Below are 19,993 nucleotides of genomic sequence, written 5' to 3' on the forward strand. Positions count from 1 at the left end.
TAGGTGTAAATAGAGATTTGTTAATGCAATCACACTTTTGCTAGTGGCTAAGAGAATTGCATCACTTGTATTTTAATGTTTAGAGATGCACTGATTGAATATATCACACTTACCTCTCTATCTGCTTTTTCTGCTTCATATTTCAAGACTTCCTCCTTCAAATTATTGCATTTTGCAATTAATTCCTTATTTACCTCTTCCTTCATCTGCACTTGTTTTTCGGTATCAGCTCTGAGTTTATTGAAAATATCATTGAATCGATCTTGAACATCACTCACTACTTTTTCTTTGATAATACCCTTGTTTTGAAAATCTTCAAATTGCTGCCGGAGTAGAAGATTTTCACTCTGGAGCTGCGCTAATCGTTCCTGCATAGATTCCTGTTTTACCACATATTTGTTCATTTGCTCCTTGTCAACTTGCCGTGTATTCTCAAGTTCCTTCACTAGAGAGTGTGCCTGATTTAAATCCCTTTGAACGCTTTCTAATTGCATGCTTTTTTCTCTAAGACTATGTGTTACCTGATGAAGTTCATGTTCGAGACTATTAGCTTTACTTTCAGCTTTTCTTAATTGCTCAGACATGCCATTGTTTGTTTCTCGTAGATGACATAGATCATGGTTCAGTTTCTCTTTCGAGCGAAGCCATTCATCGCACTCTCGTTGCAGTGTTCGTTCAAGATCATTTTTCAATATCTGGCATCGTTCAAGTTCCTGAGCAGCAGAAGTCGAACGGGAACGAACTGAGTCAAGTTCTCCCTCCAATCTTTCTTTATTTTCTTTAAAATGTTCTAATTTGGATGTTAGGATTGCAACTTCTGTTTTTGATAAATTTATTTGTCCATTGTACTGAAAAATTGTTTGAGTCAAAGTTTCTTCATTTACTTTCAGCTCCTTTTTAAGTTCTTCTATTTTTTCTTTCAAAGCTTCATTTTCTTCCAAATATCTAGTTTCCTCTTCCTGGTGCTTGACCCTTATGTGTTCAAGCTCTAATCTTAACACCGTTAGTTCATCTTCGAGCACTCGATTTTTATTTAACAGTTCCTTTTCTTGGGCATGATTATCAGTCATCTGAATGATTTATAAACATAAGGTAAAGTTAATTAAAAAATCTTCCAAAATTATTTTATTTTCCTCATTATTATCATGGATCTATATACTTATTTATTTGATTTATATACCACCCTTCATTTGAGGATCACAGGGCAGATTATAGGATAAAACCACAAAAAAAAAAAATAGCATAATAACAAACAAAACAATACCCCCACCAGCTTTAAATAGCTAAAGGCCTGGGAGAAGAGGAATACCTTTGCCTGGCACCTAAAGATATGTAATGATGGCACCAGGCAAGCCTCCCTGGGGAGGGCATTCCACAAACAGGAAGCCACAGGGCAGCTGACATCTTTGATATCTACCAGCTGGAACAGACAGGAAGCATAGTTGTTGCCATGCAAGATGTAAAAGGGGCTGCAATTACTTTGAGAGAACTGGTGATAATAGCCACCTTCAAGAACAGCATATGGCTCCCCTTACAGGTCCATGTTTTCTTTCCTATGCAGTGCTTGTTAAAGAAAGAGGAAGAAGAAAGACTAAAATAATTTGGTGGAGTGCAAATTCCAGAAGGAGGCCATAATCTGATCTGCACATTGGTTCAGGAGAGACCTCTCTGGAATCTGAACCTCTTCGAATTGCTTCCCAATCCCCCAATTCCCATCGCCTATTGTACACCTGGAAATACCTTGCGTACAGATATTAATCATGTTTAACTAAAGCTTATGCACAAAAAATACAATCCACATGAAAGTGTGACAAATGAAGGACTTTAAACGTACCAAGAAACCGTAACTAGAACACAGTGAGCCCTTTGACATATCGTTTTGGCCTGAATATAAGCCTACGTTTTCCCCAAATTCTGACTGTGAAAAGTTAAAATGCGCCTTATATTTGTGATCTTATGGTATACAGCTGGGAGCGTGGCAAAGCAGCGTCTATCCCACGCGTACTCCCGCATCCTCTCCCCCAAGGCCAGGGAGAGAGCAAAGAAGGGGAAAGGCCGTCGGCAATGCAGCACGGCTCCCCCCATCGCCCAGTATGCATCCAGGAGCAGCAAGGAATGGAGCGGCTTATGTTTGGGTATTTTCTCTCTCCCCTCCCTCCCAATTTTACAGGTGCGGCTTATATTCAGGCCAATACAGTATATCTAGGAGTGCAAGAATGCATACTCACACTTTAGAAATTTGCTGCAAGAAATCCCAGTGTAGTAAAAGTGAACTCAAAGCAAAAATTTACTGTCCCGCTGTGGGTTAAACCACAGAGCCTAGGACTTGCCGATCAGAAGGTAGGCAGTTCAAATCCCTGCAACGGGGTGAGCTCCCGTTGCTCGGTCCCTGCTCCTGCCAACCTAGCAGTTCGAAAGCACGTCAAACTGCAAGTAGATAAATAGGTACCGCTCTGTCGGGAAGGTAAACGGCGTTTCTGTGCGCTGCTCTGGTTCGCCAGAAGTGGCTTAGTCATGCTGGCCACATGACCCAGAAGCTGTATGCCGGCTCCCTCGGCCAATAAAGCGAGATGAGCGCCACAACCCCAGAGTCGGTCACGACTGGACCTAATGGTCCAGTCTTTACCTAAGTTTATGGAAGTGTTCTGTGCTAGTGCGTCTTGGAAAAATATTTGTGCTTAACTCTCTTACACTTTTAAGGATTTGATAAAATGGATACCTCTGACTGTATAGCTGCTGTTTTTTTCAACTCTTCCTCTAATTCCTTCTGCCTCCAGAGGTGACTATTTAAAATACCCTCTTGCAGAGCTCTGGCAGACTTTTCTTGTGACAGCTGTTGCTGGGCTTCATTGCGTTCTTCTTCAATCTACAAAAATGCATTTAAAGATATCTAAAAGAACGATATACAATTTTTAAAAAACCACACATTTGAATTCAGAACACAGCTGTCCTTAAAAAAGAGACTAAAAGTGAAAACTTTTAGTAAAAACAGAAGTCACTGCACTGAATGTTATACGTAATAATTGTTTTTCCATGCATTTATTCTGTTTCTGGGATTAACAGAAATTAAGGTGAAATTCTCAATTTCTCATATTTTCTAAAGAGTATTCGTTTACATTTTTTGAAGCATCTTCTTTTATTTGATAAGAAAGGAGTTCAAAGTACATACTATTGTTGTAAGAACAGAAAGTACATGTTACCTTTTTTTCAAAATACGTAAGCTGTGAAAAAACCTAGAGCTTGCATATTAATTTTGAGTTTCTCATATTTCTGAACAAGCTTACCATTTGTCGAACAGCATTCACAAGGTCTTGCATTGCCTGAGGCGTTTCCTTGAAACTCAAATCTAATGCATTTGATGAGGAATTGATCCTCTCTAAAATGGTTTCTCTCACAGGAGGAATAGAAAAGGAAAGACTAGGAAGCAAGCTTCCTTGATATCTACCAGATGTAAATTTTCTGCCCAATAGGTAAGTGCTAGAGTTGCCCCGAGGATAACTAGGAAATGAGGAAATCCACTCATGATTAGGTTGGTCAATTTTCTTCATTCTATTAAAAACAGAATACAGCTGGTAGCTTACCCCCAGCCTTCATAGGCACTAGATAAAAATACTTCTACATATTCTGAATGCTGGTAACGACCAATTTTCAGTAATCAGATTTGGCAGATGACCAAACATTTTCAAATAATGTAAGTATTTTGCATTTTCTCACCCTACTAAAACATTTTGTTCAGTTTAACATACCACCTAGAAGCAAGAAACTTAAAAACTATTTGTGAAAGGAAATTCAGACTCAAGGTATCAAGCAAATAAGGAGTAACAAAAAGTCCTTAAGTATGCTGCTTCTTCAGTATCAAAAGGAAACGGAAAGGGTCAAAAATATTTAAAACTGAACTCAAACGAGGAGAATGCATACTGTTTTAAACAGTGTAAACATTAAAATATGGATGAGCACTGTAAAGCTGTCTATTACAGAACTGACATAGCCATTTCTCCTTCTGAGCTTCAGCTGACATCACAAAACACATAGCCTATCTGGTTAATTATGAGGTCACTAAACTTTTTAAAAGTCTATTTTCCTTTTGCTCCCTAAAACATTTAAGTTAAATGCAACAGAAATAGTAAGATCTAATTAAGCAAAACATGCTTACTGATTATCAGTTATTACTTTTACCTAAATTAGAGGATTTAATACTTATATCTATCAGGTTGGTATTTGGTATTCTATCAGGTTGGTATTTAGGAGATCAAACATTGTCATAAAATAGGCCTTAGGCAGCCTTTCTGGACCTTTTGAAGTCACATTTTTTCATTCATGCCTTTAACAGAAGCTAAAGTAGCAAGACTGCATATACTATTTAGAATTTTGACCATTGACTGCTCAGCTTACACTCCCTTTGACGTATGCACACCTACCAGAGGGTAAACCTTATTCAAAATGTATTTCTCATTTATTTCTAAGGAGACATGTACACCGCTTATACATGTCTCTTATTGAAAGTGGACAGTTCTCTATTTGAAAGTGTCTCCTATTTAAAGGGTTGTCCAGTCCAAGGTGATTCTTCTTAAATCAGAAGAAGGGCGAGCAGCGGTCTTGAACTGCCCACCATCAGTATGAGTAAGCTGGCACATAGGCCACCTGGTTAAAGATTCTGCATTTCTATTTAAAATAAAACAAACAGATTTTCCCACACTTGAAACATTTTACGTTCCTTTTCTGCTCCTTTGGAAATGGCAGCAATCTGGTATTAGGCCATTTTCTGACTGATCCCTTTAGCATCTTCTCAAAATCACAAATGTCCCCCTAAGCCCCAAAACGGGACGCGGGTGGTGCTGTGGGTTAAACCACAGAGCCTAGGACTTGCTGATCATAAGGTCGGCGGTTCGAATCCTCACAACGGGGTGAGCTCCTGTTGCTCGGTCCCTGCTCCTGCCAACATAGCAGTTTGAAAGCATGTCAAAGTGCAAGTAGATAAATAGGTACCGCTACAGTGGGAAGGTAAACGGCGTTTCCATGCGCTGCTCTGGTTCGCGAGAAGCGGCTTAGTCATGCTGGCCACATGATCCGGAAGTTGTATGCCCGCTCCCTCGGCCAATAAAGCGAGATGAGCGCCACAACCCCAGAGTCGGCCACGACTGGACTTAATGGTCAGGGGTCCCTTTGCCTTTAAGCCCCAAAACGGTTGGCAATCATCGTAATACTTTATCTTCTGCATAGAAAATTAATTTTAGATACTTCTAAATTTTGGTTGGATGATTTCACCCAAGAGTTCAGTAAATAGATTAAGTAATAAGGGAGAGAATGGGCAGTCCTAGCAAGCACTCTTTTTAACCTAAAGGTTTCTAGTGGAACTTTGTTTACATATATTGAGACAGTAGGTTTAGAATCAGTGGTGTAGCGTGGGGGGTGCAGGGGGGGCCGGCCGCACCGGGCGCAACATCTGGGGATTAGGGTTAGGGGGCGCAAATCCACGGGTTAGGGGGCGCATATTACTTGCCTTGCCCCGGGTGCTGACAACCCACGCTACGCCACTGTTTAGAATACATTAGCTTAACCCAAGACATGAATGTGGAGCCCATCCCTATTTTGCTCAGTACCTGGAATAGTCTGACTTTTTAAAAAGGTAGGTCAATGTTCTTGGCTAAATGGAGAAATAGCATAATCAAATAAGAGAAAAATCAACTTGGGTAGCCAACTGACAATAATTGGCCAGCTTTCCAGTCAACACTTGAATTATGAAATGGGGGAGTAAAGGGGTTCAATAATGCTCATGAAGTGGACCCGTAAGCTCCACTTCCTGCCTGACTTCCAATTTCACTGTCTCTTATTGGTCCTCATAAGACGCAGTCCCTATTCCTATTGCTGAAATAGAATAACTAGGTCTACTTTCTCATGAGCATTATTTATTGGCACCTGTTACAAAACAAAGGAAGCGGGTGGCCCTGTGGGTTAAACCACAGAGCCTAGGACTTGCCAATCAGGTCGGCAGTTCGAATCCCCGTGACTGGGTGAGCTCCCGTTCCTCGGTCCCTGCTCCTGCCAAACTAGCAGTTCAGAAGCATGCCAAAGTGCAAGTAGATAAATAGGTATCACTCCAGCGTTTCTGTGTGCTGCTCTGGTTCGCCAGAAGCGGCTTAGTCATGCTGGCCACATGACCTGGAAGCTGTACGCCGGCTCCCTCGGCCAATAAAGCGAGATGAGCGCCGCAACCCCAGAGTCGGCCACGACTGGACCTAATGGTCAGGGGTCCCTTCACCTTTACCTTCACAAAACAAAGCATAGATCTGAAAAATCTTCATTGTTTTGCACTCACTAGTTCTCCAGAAAGGGAGAGACAATCTCTGTTCAGCCCTCCCTCCTATGCTGGGCTCACCAAACAGAAAACCTTCCCGAAACAGAATCATCTGCTACAGCTTATCAGTGATGCACAGTGAATTATTTCTTTCATTAGTCAAGATCCCTTTGGCCAGCAACCTCTCTGTACTAGTCTGTGTTCCTATTGCAGACAAAATAATATTCACATCGGTTTGCCTTGTTTTGCATGGGAATGTATTCTCAACACCCCTTCAACTCTACATAACTTCTCTCAGAAATCTGTACACTGATTTTATCCAATCTAGATCTTCACAAAGAAGCTGGCTAGGGCTATGCATTTCCTCGGCAGCAAAAGTTCACCATCTGCCCCCAGAGGTTCCACCCCAACAAGACAGAAAGCACCCCTTCTGTGTGCCAGCCCCAGAGTTAAATTGCAGCAAGGAATTAAGGAAGAAAAGACAGGGAGGAGTTCAATAATGTGCTGTTTCTGGAGTCAGGGTTATTTTGGATTCCGACATAGCCCAAGTTAGCAAAGCTGTTTCCACTTGCCTAGACCAGAAAATGTACCAAGATTCTAAGGTAGCCGGAATTGTGTGTCTGGAATCAGCTGACAAAACCCTGAGTAAGGACAGGCAGGCAAGCAACTAGTTAAAGTGAGATCTTGCCTGGGATCTGCATGAATGAATCACAGGATAGATGGTTTGATACCAGCCAGCACAGTAAGGTAGCTTAAGGTAGGGAGGCATGGGAGGTCTCTGAATGGAAGTATGGAGGCAAATTAAGTCATCTCTGGAGCTTTCTAACACAGGAGCTAAGGAGATGCTTCACAAAAGATTGGTGGTGATGGTGAGCTATATTTCAATCACTGATCCCAGGCCAAATTTAATGTTCAGAAATAATGCCTGTTTCTAAGTAGTTTTAACTATATTTAGCCCAAAGTAAATATTATTGAAATAAATGGGACTTCCTCATGAGTAAACATAATTAGAATCACCCTCTAAACAAATTTATGTTAGACTCAGAGGTAATGGAATATGAGTAAGAAAATCCTACCACAAAAAACCGTTTGTGTTTATATTCTTTGAAAACAACCAAATATAACATGAGAGTACAATAGTTAATTTGTTGTTTCAGACAAATGCTTACTACAAATCCAAGCTGTTAAAAAAGTTTTCAGTACTTTCATAGGCATTTTTACTTTATTTCTCCATTGCCTTTAGCTGCGATTCCTGCATTGCAATGGTTTGCACTAAAAACCCTTTGGGTTCTTTCCAACTCTACAGTTCAATGTTTCCAAATTAATCTAACCTGCTTCAAGTGGTTTTTCAGTGTTCTAAATTCCATTTCCAGACTTCTCAGCATTAACTCAAGTTGTTGTTTTTCTTCTGTTTGTTTATAGTACTGCTCCTCTTTCTTCCTTAACTGTTCTTGGTTTTCCTCGTACAACCTTTCAGCACTTGTCCTCTTTTCTTCTTGTTGTTTCAAAGAAAATCTGGCAAATAACCATTTTAAAAGACGTGTATGAATACAGAGGCAGGCATTTCATGTTAGGTAAAAAACCTCTATAGGAGATGTTTGAGGCTATGTGCATGAGGGAGCTGTGCTTGTTTGCCCTGCTCCAGCCACCTGTTCATTAGACTATCATGTTTGCACAGTAACCTTTGTAGTATTTTTATTTATTAAATTTGTTTACAGTCCTTCATCCATAGATCTCAGGGCAGTTTGCAACACAAAAACAGAAGCTAAGTAATAAAACATATGCACACTGATAGCAACATTCGGCCTACACATTTTGGACTTAAGTACACAGGTCCCTGTGGAAATGTGACAATGTGCAGACATCAAGTGATGCCATTTCTGTATGTTGTTCCACTTTAATAATAAGCTACTCTAATCAAACCTTAGCTTAGCAATGCTGACTCCGTCCTATGAAGTCTCCAACTTTTTACAGCAGAAGTATCTAATAAAAAACTGGGACGCGGGTGGCGCTGTGGGTTAAACCACAGAGGCTAGGACTTGCCGATCAGAAAGTTGGCGGTTCGAATCCCTGTGACGGGGTGAGCGCCTGTTGCTCGGTCCCTGCTCCTGCCAACCTAGCAGTTCGAAAGCACGTCATGTACAAGTTGATAAATAGGGACCGCTCCGTTCGAAAGCACGTCATGCGCAAGTAGATAAATAGGGACCGCTCCGGCGGGAAGGTAAACGGTGTTTCCGTGTGCTGCTCTGGTTCGCCAGAAGCGGCTTAGTCATGCTGGCCACATGACTCGGAAGCTGTGTGCGGAACAAACGCCGGCTCCCTTGGCTTATACAGCGAGATGAGAGCGCAACCCCAGAGTCGGTTACGACTGGACCTAATGGTCAGGGTTACCTTTACCTTTACTATCTAATAAAACTGATTCCTTTATTTATTTATTTTAGATTATCAGAATTGGATTTTTTTATGACAGCTTACTTGAGACTGCTGATAGTACTTTCCCATTCAACTTTTTTATGATCCAGTGTAGATTTCATTTCTGTCATTTCTTCCAGTATTCTCTGTTGCTCTTTTTTCTCATTCTCAATTTTTTTTACTTTTCCTCGAAGATGAATAGAACATGCTCTTTCACGTTCAATTAAACTTTCATATTCATGACATATATTTTGAATTTTCAGGAGACTCACAGAATCTGCTTTGGGGGAAACAGTGTAGTATTAACTTACTTATTCAAAATTTTAATTCATAGCAACAAGAAAAAGTGAGTGATGTATAGCTTTATATCAATACCCTGGGAAAAATGTGCTTGGAAAAAACACACGCCTTGATTGTACTCTTGAGGTGTGATTCACATAAGGAATTCCTGGTAAGTTTAGGGTTCTGAATTCACCGCAGTGTTGAGGGCTGTGCTGCACACGCATTGTAAATGCACTTGCACTTCCAAGAATCTGGACCTCAAGTGACAATGATGGCTATAGGAACACTCCCAGATTATAAACCTGCTCCTTCAAGGGGAGTGCAGCCTTGTCCAGAACAAGCTGTTCCACCAAATCTCAGACATAGGAATTACCCACCCACAGGACCACAGTCTTGTTTGGATTAAGGCTGAACTCACTGATCCACATTACTGTCTCCAGACAGTAATTCAGGACCTGCACTGCATCTTCTAATACTTATAGATGGGAGACACAGAGCTGAATGTCATCAACATACTGCTAGTTGTTTGGTCCAAATTCCCTGATGAGTGGTTGCTTTGTTGCTGCTGCTATTGCCAGGAGTTAAAAAGCCTTGTAGATCTACTGCAAATCACCCAGAGGAGGACATACAAACATATTCAGATGGCCCCACCCTTACCCTGCCAATTAGATTTTAGGGGCATACAGGGTAAAATAGAGGGAGAAGAAGTCTTGTTTACAAGAGCAAAAGTTGTGCAAGCAGGTTGACACTGTTGGGTGTTAAATTTATTTTGTTCTGAATATTATGGGTAACAATAGCACTGTGCTTACCTTTACTATCCAAACTAAGTTTTTCTATCAACATCATAGCTTCTCTATAGAATGAAGTAGGTAACTCAATATCGTCTGTAGGTGTATCTGAAGACGGAGTTAAGTCATCAAAATCATTGGCAACTCCCATTGCTCTATAGATCTATAAGTAATAAATACATAATCAAATAGAGTAAAACATCATAACAAATCAACCCATTTCTTTTTAACTATTAGGCCATAAATAGTGTTTCAAGAATACAGCAATAGCTCAGTTCAGCACAATTCAGTCAAATCAAACCATGATCAATTCACATGCTGGTTATTTCACTACAAAACAGTTGAGAAGCATGACTGTCCTTGACCTTGGTGCCATGATCCTCCCCTCTTGTCCACATGTGAACAGATCTACAGTTTGGTCCTAAACAATGGCCTGATGTCCAATATGCAAGCAAACCAGGGTTTAGCTTGTTACACAAACCCATCTTTGCGCTACATCCAGGGTAGCCAACATGCTGCCTTCCAAAAATTGGATTACAACTCCCATTGAAACTGACCATTTGCTATGCTGTTTGAGGCTGATGGGAGTTGTAGGCTGTGTCACATTCTCTGTCAGCTCACCCACTTCCAAACAGTCTCTGGATTTTATGCCAAAGCATTAGTTGCATAATAGCAGTACACCTATATTGTCATTAGCTGGCTCTCCCTAGGCGGAAGGCTAGCTGAGAACTTGCCTACTTAACAACTTTCAAACAGCTCTTAGCTTTCCTAATAGTGCTGCTGATTTCTAACTCCCCAGGTGCTGGTATCCACACTTCTTCTCTCCCAATTTCTTTAACAGTCCTATAAAGCCATGACCAGAATATTGGCATAATTTGCCCCTCATTCACAACTTTATTATAGCTCATATCCAGTTCTGTATTAAAAGAAGTCATAAAAAGTTCCATTGGTCTGACTGAATCATTAAACTGACTTCCTGAAAGTGGCAGATTATGAGTGTCTAACTGCAAGTTATTTTGCTAGCAACCACCAAGTGCAGATTGTTCCCACACAGAGATCTCTTCACACATCCACATCCAAGGCTTGCTATAACTCATTCCTGCTTTTGCACAGCATGTCATGAGTGTGGCCACTCTTTCTTCCTCAAAAATTGGTGAAAATACCCTTGCCACTTATAGTTGTGTACAAATGTTTACAAGTTAAGGTAAAATTTTGACATTCTATTTTACAGTACCTTTTTTGTTTCATTCACACTTCGGGCTTGATGTCTAGAAAACAAACATAACACTTTTCAGTATGAAAGTGTTGCAAGTAAACTACTTTTAACTTTAAAAATGTACACAAATTTTGTATCTGTATCTTTGGGCAGCAACTCAGTCTGTTTTGGAGCCACTTTGTGTGTTTCTAATTAGGCTCTTTATCTGGAACTACATTAGATCTGTTAAAAACTAAACTGTTTCCCCATCATTCACTATAATGAGGAATCTAAAAACAGTACATATATTTTAACTTAAGTGGGTGAAATTAGCAGCCCCTGTAGCAGCCCCAACAAAGTGCAGAAGCCTGTCAATTTTTAGGCAGATAAACCCAGTGTGAGGGTGCGTGCAAGGCACTTTTAAAGTCTGATGTTTTAAAGTTTGACGTTTTAATAGAAATATTGTATTTACTTGTAACTTATTCATTTTTCTATCACAACCAGATATAATTTGCAGACATGGTCATCCCCTTGACTGTTTTTTTGGTGGGTACAATAGGAAGCATAGGGGCAAGGTGTGAGTATGGAACTCCAAGAAATTAGGGTAGAGGAAATATCACCCTCTTACACACAATGATCCTGCTACTCTAATGGCTCAGGGTAGTAGTGGTAAAAAGTGGAGGAGGCTTCTAGACACCCCCTCCCTGAGTTTGTGGGAATACAACTGAGATGTCCCTATTGACTTGCATAGGGGCAGACATAGATCCACAGTAAAAACACAGCTTTTAATTGTCCCACAACAAATCACTGTGATTGGAGTGCCCTGGGAAATAATTAGGTAAAGGTAAAGGGACCCCTGACCATTAGGTCCAGTCGTGGCCGACTCTGGGGTTGTGGCACTCATCTCGCTTTATTGGCCGAGGGAGCCGGCATACAGCTTCCGGGTCATGTGGCCAGCATGACTAAGCCGCTTCTGGCGAACCAGAGCAGTGCACGGAAACGCCGTTTACCTTCCCGCCAGAGCGGTACCTATTTATCTACTTGCACTTTGACGTGCTTTTGAACTGTTAGGTTGGCAGGAGCAGGGACCGAGCAACAGGAGCTCACCCCGTTGCTGGGATTCGAACTGCCGACCTTCTGATCAGCAAGTCCTAGGCTATGTGGTTTAACCCACAGCGCCACCCGTGTCTCTTTCGGGAAATAATTAACTGCGATTAAAAGTTAGACCTGTGTGTCTAAACCAGTGTTTCTCATACCTGGGGCCCCTGCTGTTGTTGGAATTCAACTCCCATTATTCCTAGCTAACAGGAACAGTGGTCTGGGATGATGGGAATTGTAGTCCAACAAAAGCTGGTACCCAAGTTTGTTGAATGCTGGTCTAAACAAATGATCCCCACACCTCTTAAGCTCTGGGTATTTCCTGAGTCAGCTTCCTGAAATAATGAGGCATTTGAGTTGAGACTACAGAGACACTTGGAATCTTATGGAGTCTCTGTGAGGCTTTGAGACACTTTGTTAGAGGCACAGATTCAAAAATATCAGGACAGATCCTGAATCACCCGATAATTCAGGGTACACAGAGAACTGATGCATAGCCATGGCAAATTCAAAATTAAACCAAATGCAAAATGGCAGCATGAACACAAAGCAAAGGCTTCTTCAGGAGAACTTGGAAGGCTCTGGTAAATCTGGAGATGCAATACTTGGCTAAATATATCACTGCCATTATTCCAAATAACAAAGCTTTTTACACCCACCACACAAGTAACATGCATTCAATGGTGGGATAAGCTCTGTTTTTAGAGCATAATACTCTTGATTTCAGAGTTGTGGGTTCAAGTCCCATGTTGATATCCTGGATTGCAGGGGGTTGGACTAGATGACTCTCTACAATTCTATGATTCTAATGTTCTAAACCATGGGTAGGCAAACTAAGGCCCGGGTGCTGGATCCGGCCCAATTGCCTTCTCAATCCGGCCCATGGATGGACCGGGAATCAGCGTGTTTTTACATGAGTAGAATGTGTCTTTTTATTTAAAATGCATCTCTGGGTTATTTGTGGGGCATAGGAATTCATTCTCTCTCTCCCCCCCCCCCAATATAATCTGACTTCCCACAAGGTCTGAGGGACGGTGGGCCAGCCCCCTGCTGAAAAAGTTTGCTGAGCCCTGTAAACAAACAACATTATGGCTTTTAGTACCTCTCTTCTTCCAAAGATGCTTCACTTAAACTGCTGTCATCATGAAGTTCATGCAGATTTTCAATAATCTCCTGACTGGTTTTCTGCTTTGAAATCCATTTTTTATTTTCAGTTTTTTCTACATCCTTCACCTTGGCAATAGGATTTTCCCTCAAATGCAGAAAAAATATAGTATTTAAGAAGCTACAACAAACTATTGTAACCCACGCTACCTTAAATAATATGCACTGGGTTAAAACAAATGCACCTGTAGCAAAACAAAAAAAATTATACAGTGACAAAAATGAAACCATAACATACTTAAAGATGGAAAAATTATTGGCAGATGATTTTTGGGACTCTTTGAGGAAAATTAGAACTAAATGCTACTAACTACAACAGTATGACTATTTCATTTCAAAATGATGAACTATGCTCTCACATGTCCAGGAAGGAGATGTAAATATAGTCTACATCAGATGGTTGTATAGTTACTTATCTCCTTGTGCAAACTCATTCAGTACATTCATATGAGTACAGTTCTGTATATTATTATTCATACTCACTTCTTAAAAGTTACTGTAAGTAATCCCTTTCTTTCTACTGAGGAAATTTTGCTCATTAATTGACTTTCTTCCATGATTTCACCTTCATTTTCTGAGGGCTTTAGATCCCTTTGTTCAATATTCATAGCCAGTTTTTCCCCAACAGTTGCAGTTTCTTTTTTTCCAACGACCTCCACTTCCTCCCATTTCTGCTTTCTTTTTTCCTCTTCAACCTAAAACAAACAAGGCAATATATTTGTCAGAATGTAAGTAGAAAGCCAAGAATTTTTAATTGTTCTTTCCCCCCCTTAACACTCCAGGAAAACAACCATTTCACCCTTGAAAAGAAAACACTCACTACTAAGCTTGCAAGTTAATAAGAATTTGTATTGCATAACAGGTAGTAATGAAAGAATACATGTATTAGTGACAGAAAAAAACACACAATATTTAAGTGAAAGCAGATAAAATATTATTTGGAAAAGTGACCAACAATACTATAAATGAGGAAAATGAATCATACAAGAGTAACATTTCACACAGCAAAAGTGAAGAGTGCCAAGCAAGAATGACAGTAAATGGAAATATTGATCAAGACCCTGTTCAGAAGCCACTTTCACATTTTGGCCCAAATTCTTACCCTGCTTAAAATGGGCGCAGTGAATTTGTTAGGCCATTGCACCTATTTACAGTCTTTTCATGTTCGTATAGTCAACTATTAAATTTATTTATTCATTTATTTATTCAATTTGTAAACTGCCCTTGATCTCAAGGTGGTTCACAGCATAGAAATACAAAAAAACAAAAAAATACATGATAAAAACAAATTGGTGAATTAACTGTTAAAATCATCGTCTAATGGAATGAAAGCATATATCTCTTCCTTTGTGATCCGCTTAAGAATAATTGTGTGAAGCTTAAAAAGAGGGCTTTCCGATAAATGCTGAAGAGCTAAAATGAACAGGATGGTTGAAGTGCAAGAAAGATCAAAGAATGAAAAGCAGCAGGTACACCTCTACCTCTTTTTGCAGTTGGGCTTTTTCTTTCTCCAAAGCCAGGAACACTATCTGCAGCATTCCTACCTCATTTTTAAACCTTGCGACATCACGTTCCAATTCTTTATCCAGTTCTTTTTTGGATGCTTGATGGAAGCTTTGTTCAGAGTTTCTCACTTTATTTCCAATCTCAGTATCGGTATCTTTACAACTGCTTACAACAGTCTTAAAACTATGTAGAGTTTTTCTACTTGTTTCATTTGCTACATCAAAATGTAAGTTTGAATCGTCCGTCATGATCGGTTGTTTGATACCTGCAGTCTTAAAATTTGCATCTGAAACACTGTCTTTACAAGTATGCAATGGTGAATAATTGGAACTTGTTATTGGAGCTGAAGTCTTTCCACTCTTATTTCTTTCCAAGTGTTCAACTGTATTGTCACTCCTTTCTTCACCTAGATTCACTTTTGTAACTCCTGTATTACTGGACAATGCCTCATCATATGTGTTCCAATGCTGCTCAATATTCTGATTTTCATTCTTACACAGTTTAAAAAGAGGCTTCTGAGAAATGGAATTTTGGGGATATAAAACTGTGTTTTCAGTACTGAATTCCATTTCAGTGATCACAGAGTTTGACTCTCCATCACTCCTTCCATGTATACCAATGGTACCTTTAGACAGATGAGGTGATGGTGATTCTTTCGTACCCTCTAATACACCACTGAAGCCATCTTGCGATATTCCTTCCTCAGTAGTATTGCATATTTTCTCATTTCCATTAATTTCACCGAACATCTGCTTTAGTTCTGCTGTAATGCTCTTAAAATGTGTTTTGACTTCCCTTTTTTCACTTGCAACCCACATTTTTTCATATCTTTCTTCCCAGAGTGTTGAATACAAATGATTGTATTTATTGTTTGATTCTGCATTGTAAACAGCTGCTTTCGTTTTCTTTTCATCACAAGTATATGCAATTTCTGCCTTCTCAGTCTGATTTTCAGGCGGTGGTTTCTCTATAGAGTTGGATGTGCCTATTATATTTATATCCTTATGCAAGCAAGTATGGACAAAGAAGAATTAGCAAATGATAACCAATAATTATGCTACAAATATTATAAGAAGGAATTCAATGTTGGCCTTTTATTTTTTAACAAAAATGTTGGGACTGCAGCATCATAATAAATGAAATATATTTCTTCCTTTCGTGCACCTGTGTGTGTGTGTGTGTGTGTGTGTGTAATTTACTAAACTCATCACTTTGGACAGATTTATAAAGTAAAATAAAAAATCAAAGTACTAATATTAAGTATTCCCTGTACATATTTTCAATTATTGTGTAGCAAGAATAACTGAGGAAGCTGGAGAAGAGCTGTGAATCTTTTGGGAATTCACGGCTCTCAAAACCATTAGAACTCAGCAAATCTAATGTCTTCAGATAGATAGGAATACTCAACAGGTCACAACTTCTTCCCAAGCTACCTGAAGCCTCACACACCATTGTTACACTTCCCATTCAGTAACTGTCACCACTTGCCTGGACTAGCACTGGTGGTTATCACAGGGAATCTGTGCAAGCCACACATACCCACTTGCAAAACAATGGAAAACAATGACTGCATTAGTTGTGGCTGAAGGGCTGATGCAGCTTCCGAAGAAGCAGACAGGTAATGTATGTTTATGGGAAAAACAAGACTTTTGAAGAGCCTTTCCCATTATGAGGCAACGGCTGAACGCGGACAAGATTCAGTTCTTAAGACCCTGTGCTCAGCTCTGTGAACACTCATGGAGAAACTCTCCACCCATGGAGAAACCTTAAGGAAACAATGATATAAAAACCTCAAACAAGGGGAGAACACAAGGAGGAAATGAACAAGTGGATGAAACACTGAAGACAGGAAGAAACAGACCCAAGAAAAGACATGGGAATGATCGAGAGAAGAACAAAGTGTTGGGCAGAACAGCGGGCGAAGGGAACCAGACAAACCACAGAATCGAATGACTTCCCACATGGTCAACAAAGGGAAGGATAGAAAGGCAAATACAACAAATAAGAACCGTTATGATCCAAAGACAGTCCACAGAAGGTTGAGACATCTCCATTTTTGGATCTGGCTCCCAAAGGAGGAAATGGTACTGAAATTCATTGGAGCTCTAATTTTTTTCTTGCTATCACTGGAGGGTGTTCAGTATCTATTCTAAATACATATCTTCCTGCCTTGCGAAACTACAAGATACTTGAATATTACTGGAGAAATTTTGACACTGTATGTTTAAGTGCTTCTGTGGTAAAATGTAGGCTGGGGAATCTCTCTTGGTGGGGCTGTGGTTTTCAGTGACCCCAGGAAGTAATACGCCCAAGTAATTCCATGTGAAAGAATGATACATTGATTTGCTAGACTACTGCAAAGGTCTGCCCATTATTTTGAATTCCTCAGTAATTGCCATTTTGCTGCTAAAAGTCTTTCTAAATACACTTTTCTATCAGTGGCATAGCTTTTAATTCTTTCCTTTGCTCAACATTTGACATGCAGCAGTCCATATTTTCAAAAATAATTGTATTTACCCTACCTCTTTCATTTATTCATTCATAGAGGAAAGGATCTATAAATGTGTTGAGACCACAGAAACCAAGAGCCTTAAGGGAGTTCCCATTCAAATAAACACAATACAGTTCTAGAAATAGAGAATGGGCAGTGATGAGAAATCTGGCTGAAATTAACAAGTAGAAAAAAACAGAGTTTGGAAGCAGAGATGATGAAGGTATCAAATTCATCAGTTTACCTTCAAAATCACTGAAAAACTAAAAAATAATAATCTTAAGGATTATTGCAGTCACATAAGAAACAATATTCAGTTTCAGTATTCAAATGTTTTCATTTGTACTTGTGTACAAATTCAAGTACTTACCTTGTTCTCATCTTTTTCTAATTCTTTCATGCCTTCTTTTTCATTACATTGATCTGTAAAATATTACATGAAAATGTGTATTATAATTTCTGTGTTTCACTGTACTCCACAGAAAACCCAGATAGTATAAACACTTCTGATGGTTGGTTTTTTTTAATAAAAAAACCTAACAAGTTAGCTATACTAAACTGAGAAGTATTCAGACTTCCAATGCAAGTAATCAAATAACATTCCAGAGCACTCAGAACTGACAGAATATTTCCAGCAGTAATCCAAAAAATGGGGGGAAATGTGGTTAGGACGTCCCTCTAAATACCAACTTGCACTAAAATTAATTATTCAACATAGTTTAGAACCAGAACTAACTAAAACAACTAACCCAGTTTCAAACCTATCCACAACTCTGTTAAGTGGGCCCACTAAATATCAAATTAGTTGTGAATAGAATTGTAAGGCATTTTCTCTGCTCTTTGGTATATAAGCAGATCTTAATATTGCAAAGATGAAACCAACTACCTTTTGAAGCAATTCTTGTTCGAACATCAGATAACTCTTTTGCTCTCCCAGCAACACCGGTATTTTTAGTTAACTGTAGTGGAGATGCATCATCTTGCATCAGAGAGCTAAACGGTTTAGCAGAAGGAACAGTCCTCAATGAATTACTGGTAGAATCCCAGTCAGATGTATCTGATAAAGTCAGAATAGTTTTAGAAAGTTCAAAATGCATTTAAGTAAACGCCATGAAACATTTACTTTTTCTAGAAAACAGACAAAATTACCTAATGTTTTCAATTTATGGATAGAAATATCTATGGCCTATTATGAACAAAGGAAAGCTCCGTAGAGTTGAAATACTCATCTCTGCAAAATAGATGACCACAGCTCTCCTTCAGGAATTTCAGTGGTAGCCCTCTTTGCAAGGATCTTGTTTACAATACTTGCTCATGCCTCTCACAAGAGAAACATTTGTATATGGAAGCAATGAATGTACCAAGTCCACATTGTCTGCCTTTTCTCAAGAACTTAATGGTGGGAATCTCTCTCTTATTTTTGACAGTGTGTCATGGACTGGCTGGATGCAGAGGAGTGGTGAAAGGAACCAGCTAGGGAACCCGCAAGGGAAGAAGGCTTAGAGCCTGGGGATTGTTGGTGGGACAATGATGAGTGGTCAGAGGGAGAGGAGGAGGTGTCAGAAGCTGAACAGGTAACATGGTTTAGTGAGCAGGAAGAGTCCGTAACAGAGAACAGTCCAGAAGCAGAAGCGGGCTGGGGGGCGGGGCATGAGGCAGAGATGAAGCAGGATGCTGAAGAAGCCAGGGAGTCTCCCGCTATGACCAGCTCTCCTCCTCCCTGGTCTCCCAGAACTGGAGAGGTATGAAGCAGGCAGAGCAAAGACGGGCAAGACAAAGGAGCCTCAGATTGCTTGAGGAGAACCCGGGGAAGGAGGACACTTAGGGAGCTATGAGAAGGCAGGGGCCTTCAATCCTTGCAACTGCCTCATCAGGGCAAGACCTGCTGGGAAGAAGTCCTGTGCTCACCAAGCCTGAGCTGTTTTGTTTCTTTGAATAAAGAGTTAATTCATTGACACCTTCTGAATTATTGCTGACCTGATCCCGACACCTGCCCTGAGAGAGACTAAGCTAATATATGGTGGCCTTAAATTCTTTCTTCAGAAGCATAGGATAGTTTATGTTGTATTTTCAGTGCATGATACAAATAAAAATAACTAAGAACCTTCAAGATCATCTGCAGCGTCTAGTCCAAGTTCTTCCATTAAATCTGAAAGAAGAAAAAATACAAAGTACGTCAGCTGAAAATGATACAGTGGATGCCGGGTTGCGAACGTCATCTGTACGGGAGGCACGTTCGCAACCCGCAGCGCTGCGTATGAGCACGCGCGGGTCACAATTCTGCGCATGCGCCGGAAGTAACCCGTTCCGGTACTTCCGAGTTCGATGCTGTACACAACCCGAAAACGCACCTGAAGCGTCTGTAACCCGAGGTATGACTGTATTAAACAAAATGTGTATTTTCCTCCAAATAATTTATCATAAAACGCATTACCTGATTTTTGCTTTTCTTTGCTTTCTGCCCTCTGAGGATCAGCATCATGTTTGAAGTTAGCTTTATCAGACTTTGGCTGCAACAAAGATAATCCAAAAAAGAAAGACGAAACATCTGAATTGGACCGTTAGCTATGATGATTAACTGAAGTAATTAGATTCATGTGAGACGACCAACTCAGTGTAGGATACCCTCTTCCACTGTGGGAAGTTTGCTGGACCAGTAATTTTAATGGTGTAAAGCAAGTTCATGACTGAATGCCGGGTACTACATATAGAAATTAACATATCTCCCATTGTTCTCACACAATAAAATTCACTCAAGCAGG

At 40.0% G+C, this 19,993-nt stretch overlaps 1 protein-coding gene across 10 annotated transcripts in view; it reads right to left on the reverse strand.

Moving 5' to 3' along the window:
• ANKRD26 (ankyrin repeat domain containing 26) overlaps positions 1-19,993 on the reverse strand; it is a 59,224-nt gene that overhangs the window by 20,878 nt on the left and 18,353 nt on the right. For 7 of the 10 annotated variants that reach the window (XR_014012523.1, XR_014012524.1, XM_081211351.1 and 4 more), the window contains 13 exons: positions 19,666-19,741; positions 19,336-19,380; positions 18,118-18,288; positions 17,602-17,654; positions 14,716-15,741; positions 13,718-13,929; positions 13,173-13,322; positions 11,012-11,045; positions 9,799-9,940; positions 8,771-8,987; positions 7,627-7,810; positions 2,720-2,866; positions 114-1,070 (listed from right to left, as the gene is read on the reverse strand). Coding sequence is in view for 8 of the 10 variants with exons in the window: in XM_081211351.1 (XP_081067477.1) it covers positions 114-1,070; positions 2,720-2,866; positions 7,627-7,810; positions 8,771-8,987; positions 9,799-9,940; positions 11,012-11,045; positions 13,173-13,322; positions 13,718-13,929; positions 14,716-15,741; positions 17,602-17,654; positions 18,118-18,288; positions 19,336-19,380; positions 19,666-19,741 (3,414 nt within the window). In the remaining 2 variants the exon portion in view is untranslated. The remainder of the gene's footprint in view (positions 1-113; positions 1,071-2,719; positions 2,867-7,626; positions 7,811-8,770; positions 8,988-9,798; positions 9,941-11,011; positions 11,046-13,172; positions 13,323-13,717; positions 13,930-14,715; positions 15,742-17,601; positions 17,655-18,117; positions 18,289-19,335; positions 19,381-19,665; positions 19,742-19,993) is intronic. The other 3 variants (XM_081211352.1, XM_081211349.1, XM_081211354.1) reach the window with 3 other exon arrangements.

Source organism: Podarcis bocagei, assembly GCF_964188305.1.
Source record: "Podarcis bocagei genome assembly, chromosome: 10".
Classification (NCBI taxonomy): Eukaryota; Metazoa; Chordata; class Lepidosauria; order Squamata; family Lacertidae; genus Podarcis; species Podarcis bocagei.